The sequence below is a fragment of the Mustela putorius genome, unplaced genomic scaffold, assembly GCF_011764305.1.
Source record: "Mustela putorius furo isolate JIRA1106 unplaced genomic scaffold, ASM1176430v1.1 tig00003866_pilon_pilon_pilon, whole genome shotgun sequence".
Taxonomy (NCBI): domain Eukaryota; kingdom Metazoa; phylum Chordata; class Mammalia; order Carnivora; family Mustelidae; genus Mustela; species Mustela putorius.
In genome coordinates this window covers 3063227-3076844 of record NW_025422018.1, presented here as the reverse complement: position 1 = coordinate 3076844, position 13618 = coordinate 3063227, and the positions used below count along the sequence as shown (strand labels likewise).

The following is a 13618-nucleotide window of genomic DNA, read 5'->3' as shown; positions in this document are numbered from 1 at the left end:
AAATTAGGGTAAGAAATGATCAGATAGTGCCCAGGAATGATGATTTAACAACAAATATGGTGCCCATATGAATCTTCAATTAGAAGATTCATTATGGGGGGGAGGAGTCAAGATGGCGGAGAAGTAGCAGGCTGAGACTACTTCAGCTAGCCGGAGATCAGCTAGATAGCTTATCTAAAGATTGCAAACACCTGCAAATCCATCAGGCAGATCGAAGAGAAGAAGAACAGCAATTCTGGAAACAGAAAAACAACCACTTTCTGAAAGGGAGGACTGGCGGAGAAGTGAATCCAAAGCGACGGGAAGATAGACCCTGGGGGGAGGGGCCGGCTCCCGGCAAGCAGCGGAGCAAAAGAGCACAAAATCAGGACTTTTAAAAGTCTGTTCCGCTGAGGGTCATCGCTCCAGAGGCTAAAACGGGGCGAAGCCCATGCGGGGTCAGCGTGGCCTCAGGTCCCGCAGGGTCACAGAAGGATCGGGGGTGTCTGAGTGTCGCAGAGCTTGCGGGTATTGGAACGCATTGGAAAACCAGCTACAGAAACAGAGCTAACAGGAAGATCACAGCTCGGGCTTACCTTGAACCGGTCACAGGCTAGGTGAGCTCGGAGCGCGGCCGGAGGTCAGGCAGACGGGAGTTACTGGGCGCTATTCTCTGAGGGCACACTGAGGAGTGGGGCACCGGGCTCTTGGCTCCTCCGGGCCAGAGACCAGGAGGCCGCCATTTGTATTCCCGTCCTCCGGAACTCTACGGAAAGCGCTCAGGGAACAAAAGCTCCTGAAAGCAAACCCGAACGGAATACTCAGCCCCTGGTAAGGGTGGTCCAATTCCGCCTGGGGCAAAGACACTTGAGAATCACTACACCAGGCCCCTCCCCCAGAAGATCAACAAGAAATCCAGCCAAGACCAAGTTCACCTACCAAGGAGTGCGGTTTCAATACCAAGGAGAACAACAGAATTCCAGAGGAGGTGAAAGCAAAGCACGGAACTCATGGCTTTCTCCCTGTGATTTTTTTAGTCTTGCAGTTAATTTAATTTTTTTCTTTTTCATTTTTTTTTCTCTTCTTCTGCTAAAAATTTTTTTAAACTTTTTTTTTTTTTTACCATATTCATTATTTTTAATGTCCAGCGTTTATAATACGAGGGCCAGAGCTCTTTCCCCACCTTAAGTTTATAAGTTTTCAATTGGCTTGTGAGGCCAATAGGGATACTTCTTCTTGTCTAATTTGGTTTCTGGGAAGGCTTCATTCAGGTCCTCAATGGTCATCTGATCGAACGGAATTATGTTCCTTAGCTTCTCCAGCTGTTTTTCGTATTCCACAATCCTGGCCTTTGAGAGAGACAAAAACTCAGCACAACTTTTCACATCTTCTTTTTCTTCAGCGTCCACCTGAACAGTGTATTTATCCTCTGGCACAGGAATCTTCAGGGCATTGAACTTCTTCTCAAAGTCATCTACCAAGCCAGCCTTCGCCACATTGGCCTTGTAGTAAGCCCAGTCGATAGCAGGGGGTTTCTCAGGGAGAGTAGCCAACTTGGAGGTAAGTGTCTCATTCCAAGATTTCAGGGAGTTAGCAATGCCCTTCTGGTTTCGGGGTATGATCTCCCCAAAAGCTACCCAGTCAATGGTTTTTAGAGCAAGTTTTCGCCCAGCCATCTTGAGATCCTTCACCGACCCCGGCTGCCCCAAAATTTTTTTAAACTTTTACCCTTTTCTTTTTTAATGTTTTTTAACTAGTTTATCTAATATATATTTTTTTCTTTTTTATATATTTCTTTATTCATTTTTTAAAAATTGTTTACTTTTATTTTTTTTCTTTTCTTTCTTTCTTTTTGAACCTCTTTTTAATCCCCTTTCTTCCCCCTCACGATTTGGGATCTCTTCTGATTTGGTTAAAGCATATTTTCCTGGGGTTGTTGCCACCCTTTTAGTATTTTACTTGCTCCTTCATATACTCTTATCTGGACAAAATGACAAGACGGAAAAATTCAACACAAAAAAAAGAACAAGAGGCAGTACCGAAGGCTAGGGACCTAATCAATACAGACATTGGTAATATGTCAGATCTAGAGTTCAGAATGACAATTCTCAAGGTTCTAGCCGGGCTGAAAAAGGCATGGAAGATATTAGAGAAACCCTCTCAGGAGATATAAAAGCCCTTTCTGGAGAAACAAAAAACTAAAATCTAACCAAGTTGAAATCAAAAAAGCTATTAATGAGGTGCAATAAAAAATGGAGGCTCTCACTGCTAGGATAAATGAGGCAGAAGAAAGAATTAGTGATATAGAAGACCAAATGACAGAGAATAAAGAAGCTGAGCAAAAGAGAGACAAACAGCTACTGGACCAAGAGGGGAGAATTCGAGAGAAGAGTGACACCATAGGACGAAACGACATTAGAATAATTGGGATTCCAGAAGAAGAAAAAAGGGAGAGGGGGAGCAGAAAGTATACTGGAGAGAATTATTGGGGAGAATTTCCCCAATATGGCAAAGGGAACGAGCATCAAAATTCAGGAGGTTCAGAGAACGCCCCTCAAAATCAATAAGAATAGGCCCACACCCCATCACCTAATAGTAAAATTTACAAGTCTCAGTGACAAAGAGAAAATCCTGAAAGCAGCCCGGGAAAAGAAGTCTGTAACATACAATAGTAAAAATATTAGATTGGCAGCTGACTTATCCACAGAGACCTGGCAGGCCAGAAAGAGCTGGCATGATATTTTCAGAGCATTAAACGAGAAAAACATGCAGCCAAGAATACTATATCCAGCTAGGCTATCATTGAAAATAGAAGGAGAGATTAAAAGCTTCCAGGACAAACAAAAACTGAAAGAATTTGCAAACACCAAACCAGCTCTACAGGAAATATTGAAAGGGGTCCTCTAAGCAAATAGAGAGCCTACAAGTAGTAGATCAGTAAGGAAGAGTGACAATATACAGTAACAGTCACCTTACAGGCAATACAATGGCACTAAATTCATATCTCTCAATAGTTACCCTGAATGTTAATGGGCTAAATGCCCCAATCAAAATACACAGGGTATCATAATGGATAAAAAAACAAAACCCATCTATATGTTGCCTCCAAGAAACTCATTTTAAGCCCGAAGACCCCTCCAGATTTAAAGTGAGGGGGTGGAAAACAATTTACCATGCTAATGGACATCAGAAGAAAGCAGGAGTGGCAATCCTTATATCAGATCAATTAGATTTTAAGCCAAAGACTATAATAAGAGATGAGGAAGGACACTATATCATACTCAAAGGGTCTGTCCAACAAGAAGATCTAACAATTTTAAATATCTATACCCCAACGTGGGAGCAGCCAACTATATAAACCAATTAATAACAAAATCAAAGAAACACATCAACCATAATACAATAATAGTAGGGGACTTTAACACTCCCCTCACTGAAATGGACAGATCATCCAAGCAAAAGATCAGCAAGGAAATAAAGGCCTTAAACGACACACTGGACCAGATGGACATCACAGATATATTCAGAACATTTCATCCCAAAGCAACAGAATACATATTCTTCTCTAGTGCTCATGGAACATTCTCCAGAATAGATCACATCCTAGGTCCTAAATCAGGACTCAACCGGTATCAGAAGATTGGGATCATTCCCTGCATATTTTCAGACCACAATACTCTGAAGCTAGAACTCAACCAAAAGAGGAAGTTTGGAAAGAACCCAAATACATGGAGACTAAACAGCATCCTTCTAAAGAATGAATGGGTCAACCGGGAAATTAAAGAAGAATTGAAAAAAATCATGGAAACAAATGATAATGAAAATACAACGGTTCAAAATCTGTGGGACACAACAAAGGCAGTCCTGAGAGGAAAATATATAGCGGTACAAGCCTTTCTCAAGAAACGAGAAAGGTCTCAGGTACACAACCTAACCCTACACCTAAAGGAGCTGGAGAAAGAACAAGAAAGAAACCCTAAGCCCAGCAGGAGAAGAGAAATCATAAAGATCAGAGCAGAAATCAATGAAATAGAAACAAACAAACAAACAAAAAAAAACCAATAGAACAAATCAATGAAACTAGGAGCTGGTTCTTTGAAAGAATTAATAAAATTGATAAACCCCTGGCCCGACTTATCAAAAAGAAAAGAGAAAGGACCCAAATAAATAAAATCATGATTGAAAGAGGAGAGATCACAACTAACACCAAAGAAATACAAACTATTATAAGAACATACTATGAGCAACTCTACGCTAATTAATTTGACAATCTGGAAGAAATGGATGCATTCCTAGAAACATATAAACTACCACAACTGAACCAGGAAGAAATAGAAAGCCTGAACAGACCCATAACCAGTAAGGAGTTTGAAACAGTCATTAAAAATCTCCAAACGAACAAAAGCCCAGGGCCAGACGGCTTCCCGGGGGAATTCTACCAACCATTTAAAGAAGAACTAATTCCTATTCTCCTGAAACTGTTCCAAAAAATAGAAATGGAAGGAAAACTTCCAAACTCATTTTATGAGGCCAGCATCACCTTGATCCCAAAACCAGACAAGGATCCCATCAAAAAAGAGAGCTATAGACCAATATCCTTGATGAACACAGATGCGAAAATACTCACCAAAATACTAGCCAATAGGATTCAACAGTACATTAAAAGGATTATTCACCACGACCAAGTGGGATTTATTCCAGGGCTGCAAGGTTGGTTCAACATCCGCAAATCAGTCAATGTGATACAACACATCAATAAAAGAAAGAACAAGAACCATATGATACTCTCAATAGATGCTGAAAAAGCATTTGACAAAGTACAGCGTTCCTTCCTGATCAAAACTCTTCAAAGTGTAGGGATAGAGGGCACATACCTCAATATCATCAAAGCCATCTATGAAAAACCCACCGCAAATATCATTCTCAATGGAGAAAAACCGAAAGCTTTGCCGCTAAGGTCAGGAACACGGCAGGGATGTCCATTATCACCACTGCTATTCAACATAGTACTAGAAGTCCTAGCCTCAGCAATCAGACAACAAAAGGAAATTAAGGGCATCCAAATCGGCAAAGAAGAAGTCAAATTAGCACTCTTCGCAGATGATATGATACTATATGTGGAAAACCCAAAAGACTCCACTCCAAAACTGCTAGAACTTGTACAGGAATTCAGTAAAGTGTCAAGATATAAAATCAATGCACAGAAATCAGTTGCATTTCTCTACACCAACAACAAGACAGAAGAAAGAGAAATTAAGGAGTCAATCCCATTTACAATTGCACCCGAAACCATAAGATACTGAGGAATAAACCTAACCAAAGAGGCACAGAATCTATACTCAGAAAACTATAAAGTACTCATGAAAGAAATTGAGGAAGACACAAAGAAATGGAAAAATGTTCCAAGTTCCTGGATTGGAAGAATAAATATTGTGAAAATGTCTATGCTACCTAAAGCAATCTACACATTTAATGCAATTCCTATCAAAGTACCATCCATCTTTTTCAAAGAAATGGAACAAATAATTCTAAAATTTATATGGAACCAGAAAAGACCTTGAATAGCCAAAGGGATATTGAAAAAGAAAGCAAAAGTTGGTGGCATCACAATTCCAGACTTCAAGCTCTATTACAAAGCTGTCATCATCAAGACAGCATGGTATGGGCACAAAAACAGACACATAGATCAATGGAACAGAATAGAGAGCCCAGAAATAGACCCTCAACTCTATGGTCAACTAATCTTCGACAAAGCAGGAAAGAATGTCCAATGGAAAAAAGACAACCTCTTCAATAAATGGTGCTGGGAAAATTGGACAGCCACATGCAGAAAAATGAAATTGGACCATTTCCTTACATCACACACAAAAATAGACTCAAAATGGATGAAGGACCTCAATGTGAGAAAGGAATCCATCAAAATCCTTGAGGAGAACACAGGCAGCAACCTCTTCGACCTCAGCTGCAGCAACATCTTCCTAGGAACATCACCAAAGGCAAGGGAAGCAAGGGCAAAAATGAACTATTGGGATTTCATCAAGATCAAAATCTTTTGCACAGCAAAGGAAACAGTTAACAAAATCAAAAGACAACTGACAGAATGGGAGAAGATATTTGCAAACGACATATCAGATAAAGGACTAGTGTCCAAAATCTATAAAGAACTTAGCAAACTCAACACCCATAGAACAAATAATCCAATCAAGAAATGGGCAGAGGACATGAACAGACATTTCTGCAAAGAAGACATCCAGATGGCCAACAGACACATGAAAAAGTGCTCCATATCACTGGGCAACAGGGAAATACAAATCAAAACCACAATGAGATATCACCTCACACCAGTCAGAATGGCTAAAATCAACAAGTCAGGAAATGACAGATGCTGGCGAGGATGTGGAGGAAGGGGAACCCTCCTACACTGTTGGTGGGAATGCAAGCTGGTGCAACCACTCTGGAAAAAAGCATGGAGGTTCCTCAAAATGTTGAAAATAGAGCTGCCCTATGACCCAGCAATTGCACTACTGGGTATTTACCCTAAAGATACAAACGTAGTGATCCAAAGGGGCACGTGTACCCGAAGGTTTATAGCAGCAATGTCCACAATAGCCAAACTATGGAAAGAAACTAGAATGGATCAAGAAGATGTGGTATATATATACAATGGAATACTATGCAGCCATCAAAAGAAATGAAATCTTGCCATTTGCGACAACATGGATGGAACTAGAGCATATCATGCTTAGTGAAATAAGTCAAGCAGAGAAAGACAACTATCATATGATCTCCCTGATATGAGGAAGTGGTGATGCAACATGGGGGCTTAAGTGGGTAGGAGAAGAATCAATATAACGAGATGGGATTGGGAGGGAGACATACCATAAGTGGGATTATGGACATTGGGGAGGGTATGTGCTTTGGTGCGTGCTGTGAAGTGTGTAAACCTGGTGATTCACAGACCTGTACCCCTGGGGATAAAAATATATGTTTATAAAAAATAAAAAATTTTAATAAATAAATAAAAATTTAAAAAGAAGAAGATTCATTATGTAGATATGCTCATCTTAAATTGTAAATTTGGACTTAAGTCCAAAAATCCATTAAGTATAAATTAACCTAATTAAGTATAAACTAACTTTAAGTATAAAGTATAAACTAAGTATAAACTAACATTAAGTATAACCTAACCTAATTAAGTCACTGAATCAATACCTAGTAAAATAGTATTTACAGAGTAAAACCATTGTGATGACGACTAAAGGACAAGTGGAGGTGGGTAAAGAGGACTGGGAGGGACAGAAACTTGGGACAGACAGAAAGAAGTGGGAAGCCCCTCATCGAGACCAGAAGAAGCAGCAGAAATGGCTACAGAAATTCTGAAAGAAATTCTACTTAGAAATCAATGCTTATTGGCTATGTACTATACAAATAATATTTTAGTGTAAGCATAGCTGGAACTAGAATAAATTAGTAAGATATGGTTCCTTTCTTTTTTTGTCTACTGTCTATTATATGTAGGACACAAAGGTGGCCTGTGTAACAGGAAAAAAATCTTTGTTGCAAGTCAGTCTGAGTTGTGATCTAGGGAAAAATAAGAACTCTTCAATTTCCTAAAAATGGGCTCATTTTCCCAGTCAAAACTAACCATCCCTGCATCTCCAGTCTATGTTTCAACAAGAATAAGAAGGTAAGACGAAGATGAAGAGCTAGGAGGGAAAAAAGGTTAATGTATGAATGTGTTTCCATCTCCTTTCCTTCCTTCATTAAAACCAATATCAAAAAAGAAAATACTCCAAGATTTTCCCTACACATGGAATTTTGAAATGTCTTTTAAAATTATTAAATTCAATAAACTCTCACTGAATGCCCACTGCACACTGGGCTCTGTGTGCATAGACATAGGCCCTTCAGAATTTACAGAGACTTATGGATAAATAATTACAATGCAATGTACTTTAGCCTGGATTCCCCTAAAAAGCAGACTGAAAAAAGAGCTATGTGCCAGTCATTAAATTTGGAATGCAATGCTAAAGAATCAGAAGAGGGATCTTGGAAAAATTAAATTGGATAAGCAAATATAAGGTTATGTTTTTGAGGTGATCAATACTGTAGGCAACTGAAGCTTAGGCACTGAAGACCCTTGAGAAACTGCACGGAATGCATCTCAGAATCGTCTACCCAGAAGATAGAAGACAGGAGTATTTATCCACCAACTCCTATCCCCCATTTCACAAGAACGCTAGCTCCCTGAACTTGCATATCTGCACATATATCAGAATAGCTGAGCAGATTTCCACAGGTGCCACATGTAACTGAAGTGTCAGAAAAGAACAAAAGCAAAAAACAAGAGATATGAGTATAACAGAGGTAAGGTTCTATGAAAGAGTGCAATGGGTGGGAACTTTAAAAAGATGGCCTGAAAAGATGGGAGTTGAAACACAAAAACTACCCAACACAGTCCACTCCTTGCAGCTTTCGGAGACACACATGTTCCATATCGAGACAAATCTACCACATAGTCTTCAAGGCAGCCACGATTAAGACACAGTGCAAATTATTTAGTGGAACAAGCTACAGTATCCACTGCTTCAACTGATTTCACATCTATAATTGATATCATCTCGCTCCTCTACCACAAATTCTACATTTCCCTCAGACTAGGCCAGATTCCTCAGCAAGTCCAGCCTGTTTGAATAATAAATAATCTAGACTTTCATCCTCAAAGATCAGTGTCCTTAGTTGCTTTACCCTGTCAGGCTGCTGCTGCTGCTACAGTTGCCCATTTCAGGTTATTATTTGACATTGAAGCAAGAAATGCTCCAGTGGATTGCCTAAGAAAGATGTACTTCATCCTGTCTCCATTAAAGCTGTAATTCCAGCTCTTCATGATAGCCAGGGTCATAGTCCCTTACAATATTATGCATTTATTTGCCTGATGAACTCCTGCCACAAGAAACCATGACTAGATAGTTTTCATAGGTTCAGGTTCACTGGAACACTTACTGGGTCCTACTGTGGAAGCCTTCCTACTTTACTTCAAACCAGAAGAGCCCATAGTTGCATCATGGTGATAGTAGTTGCCAATGTCCAACTTCAGTTTTTTTGGATCATTGGTTCAGGGTAAATATTATATCCTAGGGAAAAGCAGTCCAACCTTAGAGGAACCTTATACTTAGTTAACATGTTATAAGCCATTTCATTTCATCTTTCTATTAGTTTGGCTGCTTCCAGGTAATACAGTATATGATAAGACCCATAGCTACTATAGGAACATTCCTATTTTCATATCTCCTCTATCATAAAATTGATTCCCTGGTCTCGATGATATGATACAGGATCCCATGTCAGGAAATCAGGCATCCTGTAAACTTTCTGAATGGTGGTCTGGAAGCTGTGGTAGATGTGGTAGGCATAGAAAACAAATCCAAGTTTACAATAGATGCTGATCACAGAATAAATGATTTATATTTTTCTCAAATGGAAGTCCCATATACTCAACTTACTATCAAGTGGCTGGCATGTCTCCTCAAGAAATGGTACTGTGTTAAGGTCTTGGGATTAGTCTGGGCTGCTGAGATTTGAGGAATTAAAGAATAAGTCACTAGGTTCAATATGGTGATAAGGAATACATGCTATTGCACCCATACATAGCGCCCATCCCTATCAATGTGGTCCTTCTATTCATGAAGGCATTATGTAAACTCTAGAGTAGCTGAGGACAGAGGCTAGCTGATATCCACTGGATAAATCACTCTGTCTACCTGGTTGTTCAGGGCTTTTTCCATAGTGTCTCTGCTCTGGCAGGAATTAATGTGAAACATAAAGATCTTCATGCCTTGTGCCCATTACCATAAACCCATCCACATACCTCTTTCCCAAACTTCCTTGCCTCCCAACTTCAAATCTTATCCTCACAACTAGCCAAACCATTTGCAGGGGTCCTTAAATATATGTACTTAAGGACATTTCTCCACAAGTAAATGACAAAGTAGACTGCTCACTAGATGGCTCTCCCTTCATCACTGTCATCTGGGGCCTTCCCTGAATGGATCTGTAGTATGGGAACACTTCACTTTCAGCTAGTACCAACATATCAAAATAACACATTAGGTTTGTCTTTTTCCCTCTTCTGTTATTTAGTTGTGGAACTCTTCCCATGAAGCCATGAATGTAAGTTGACAGGAAGACATCCATGCAATAGAAGTAGGTAACAGGGTTCTGGGACATCTATTCATGCAATTTATTTTGTGCCTTCTGGACCTTGTCAGACTGGATCTTGAAAGTAGTACCTCCATCATATGATGGACTGTTGTTGTGCCCTCTTGACCTTATCACTTGGTAGATTTGATAATACCTACCTCATAATAGATAGCGCTGGTCATAGTCACTTGTATGTTTCATGGTCAGGTATTCATCCTTTACTAGAAGCCAGGGACACGGCAGAAACTTCTTTTCAAATATTCAAATATTTGAAATTATTCTTAGCTAAGAAGGCATGGCCTTGCTTCAGAAACCTAAAGAGTCTGTACTATCTTTCTCCTACTGGGACTTTCCAGAGACTCTATCCCATATCCTTACTCACCACAGAAACTAGCATGATCAGATCTACTGGGTGACACTGTCAATTGCACCATGGCCAAAACTACTGCAATATCCTCTCTTGCTCCTGGGAATAATCTCGGGGAGGGGAGTGGACCTATTAGACTTATTACGAGATGTCTGTAGCCAAGATTCCTTTGATCACTTGGTTTCCATGTGTCCCATTCAAACAGAAGGCCATAAAGCAATTCAGGTCCCTTATCAACAGCATCAACTCAGTCACTAAATTTACTGTATTCAGCATTCCCAAACATCTTAGTAGTTACCTTTCTTAAGGCTAGAGTTGTTTTGGGTGTGAGTTAGGGGAGTATTTATCACTTATTCTTAGGGTAACATTTCTAGTTATTAAGGAACCCAGCTTCTCTTTCAGTCAACAGGCTCTGTGTTTGAAAACTCGATTAGATCTATGAAAAGGGTGACAAACCAAAATGGTCTCAGAGCTGAAAATAGCCTACTGCTCACCAGCTCTCAATTTTTTTTTTTTTTTCTGGTTAATAAGTCAAGGCGGCTAGCTACCCATATCATTCTTAGGTACACCCTGGACTATTAGGTAAAGTCATGGATATCTGATGTTAATGCACTCTGACGGCCACTCCAGCCTTGCTGCTCATTATAGTAATTACATTCACATGGCTTCTGTTAATTAGTATCTCTCTAGGAATCTGATATTCTGGAAATTTATCATATTCATCAACACTAGACTTCCCAGTTCTATGGCAACACTGACTACTCAGTCCTGGGCTATAGAGACTACCTATAGTTACCCAGGTCACAACTGAGTTTCTGAAGAATGATGGTGTTCTCCTCTATGGTCTCCCTTATTTCTATTCTCCTTGAGGTAAACACAGTCAGATGGTGGGTTCTCTTGTCTCATATAACATTATACATTTATAGCCTAACGGCATAACATTATCAGCTTTCCAAGCCTTTGACCTTTCCTCAATACTCCACCAAGGCAATTTTAGAATTTCTGCTTCATATACGTATATAAGCCACCATTTTATCCAATTTCAAGAATTACCTTGGCAGCATATTAAGGCAAGTTTCAGGTGTCCTTGTCAAGATGTCAAGCACCAAGTTTAACATCCCATGTCAATAAACTTTTTCCCTTTCTAGCCACAGATACAGACTTTCCTAGAAACACATGTGCTCCCCTTATTCCAGGTCCTATATCCTTTCAGTGTGCACAATACTGCTCACCACATGTACTGATTATTTCCACCACCTTTTGGGAAATGCTGAGATGTGAACTTCCCAGGCAGGACAGTGCAAGATTTTATCAGGATACTCAAAATGGTGTGTAATTTTAAACTAATGAATTGTTTCTTCCTGGAATTTTCCATTTTATATTTCTGGACCACAGTTGACAACAGATAACTGAAACCTCTGAAAGCAAAACTGCAGATAAGGGGTGGGGGGACCGCTGGATTTCCTCATGGACTGTGACTTACACTCTACTGGAGCTCTGAAGGGCATGAGAAAACACCTAAATAAATGCATGCACTGTTTAGGTGGTGCGAAGAGAGGATCTGCACGATACTGTAGTGAACAATTCAGAACACAGCAAGGAAATGCATTTATACATATATTGAACAAAGAAATGATTTTTCTTTTGTGGTCCTGAAGCTGAAAAGCAAATTTGAAATAGTGATTATAAACACCACTCCCAAATATTAATTTTCTATCGGGTGCACTGTTTATATGGTAACAATGGACAAATTTTCCAAAACTCTGTGGTTGAACTGCATGCTCCTTTCAGAAGAAAATGTTATATAAGGTGCTTTTGCTTCCTTGGTATTGGAAGAAGGAAATTATTTCTTATCTAGATGAGGAAAACTTGAGAGGTTCTAAAGACACCAAAACAGATAAGAAGAGGATCTCTACCGGGTTTTAGAAAGTTTACAAACCACAACATTCAAATTCAGTATTTTTATGGTTATATCTAAAATATTTGTGCTTTACTTTTCCCCATATTATAAACAATTTGCTTTATATCTGAACCTGTGATTCAGAAAGATTGATTCACTTCTCAACTTAGGACACACTAAATCTCTCTTTTTGTGGATAGTTTTATATATGTTTATAAAATACCTTCAGGTATTTTACTAGTAAGTCCCTGTAGATTATTTTAAATATGACTTTCCTATCCCAAACCAGCATATTATTGCCATATGAGTTAGTTGCTATTGTCAATTTTTAAACTATTTTCTGAATTTATCTAGGATGCCTAATACTGATACCATGATATGTAGTTATGAAGATACTTACGGTCTTTTGTAAGTCAGTATTTACCTTATATCAGCTCTCTTTTCAGATAGAAAAACATGCTTAATAAATGAAAAAAATTAGTTAATAAGCCACATTTAGCTAGCACTAGTGATTGTTCAGTGGGACAATATACAGAAGTTAACTTCATTTATTTACAGCTTATTTTATAACAATATTTTATTAAGCTATAATTACACAAATCTTAAATGTATAGCTTGGGGAAGGTTCACAAATGTATACAGCTATGTAACGGTCAGCCAAATCAAGATACAGAATATTTCAACTACCCACTGCCCCAAATTCCCTCATGTCCCTTTTTCCAGCTAGTTTGAATGCCCTGCCCTTAACCGGAGCAATCACTGTTCTGAGATGTATCACTGCAGCCTAGTTTGGCCTATAATTGGCCTTCATATAAATAATTACACAGAATGTTATATCTGGTTCATTTTGCTCAACGTGATGTTTTCGAGACTCATGTCGGTTATGGCATGTACCAGTAGTCCATTTGTTGTCATAAGTAGTAGTAGTAGTAGTAGTAGTAGTAGTCTGACTATATTGCAGTTTGTCTATCCATTCTCCTGTGGATAGAAACTTGGTTGTTTATAGTTTTGTGCCATGAATAAAACTGCCATAAACTTTCATTTCTCTTGAGTATATGTCTAAGAATGAAACTGCTGAAACATAGAGTAGGTGTGTATTTAAGAAATTTTCAGTTTTCCATAGTGGCTGTACTATATATTACATTCCTATCCATATGGTATGAAAGTTCTAG

The 13618-nt window shown here is 39.0% G+C and overlaps 1 protein-coding gene across 1 annotated transcript; it reads right to left on the bottom strand.

The window, feature by feature from the left end:
- Nucleotides 1-1086: 1086 nt before the first annotated feature.
- LOC123387893 (ATP synthase subunit d, mitochondrial-like) lies at nt 1087-1702 on the bottom strand. The gene has a single exon (XM_045066419.1). It carries the CDS (start codon nt 1653-1655, stop codon nt 1170-1172), a length of 486 nt encoding a protein of 161 aa, XP_044922354.1. The 5' UTR covers nt 1656-1702; the 3' UTR covers nt 1087-1169.
- Between the last annotated feature and the right edge of the window lie 11916 nt (nt 1703-13618).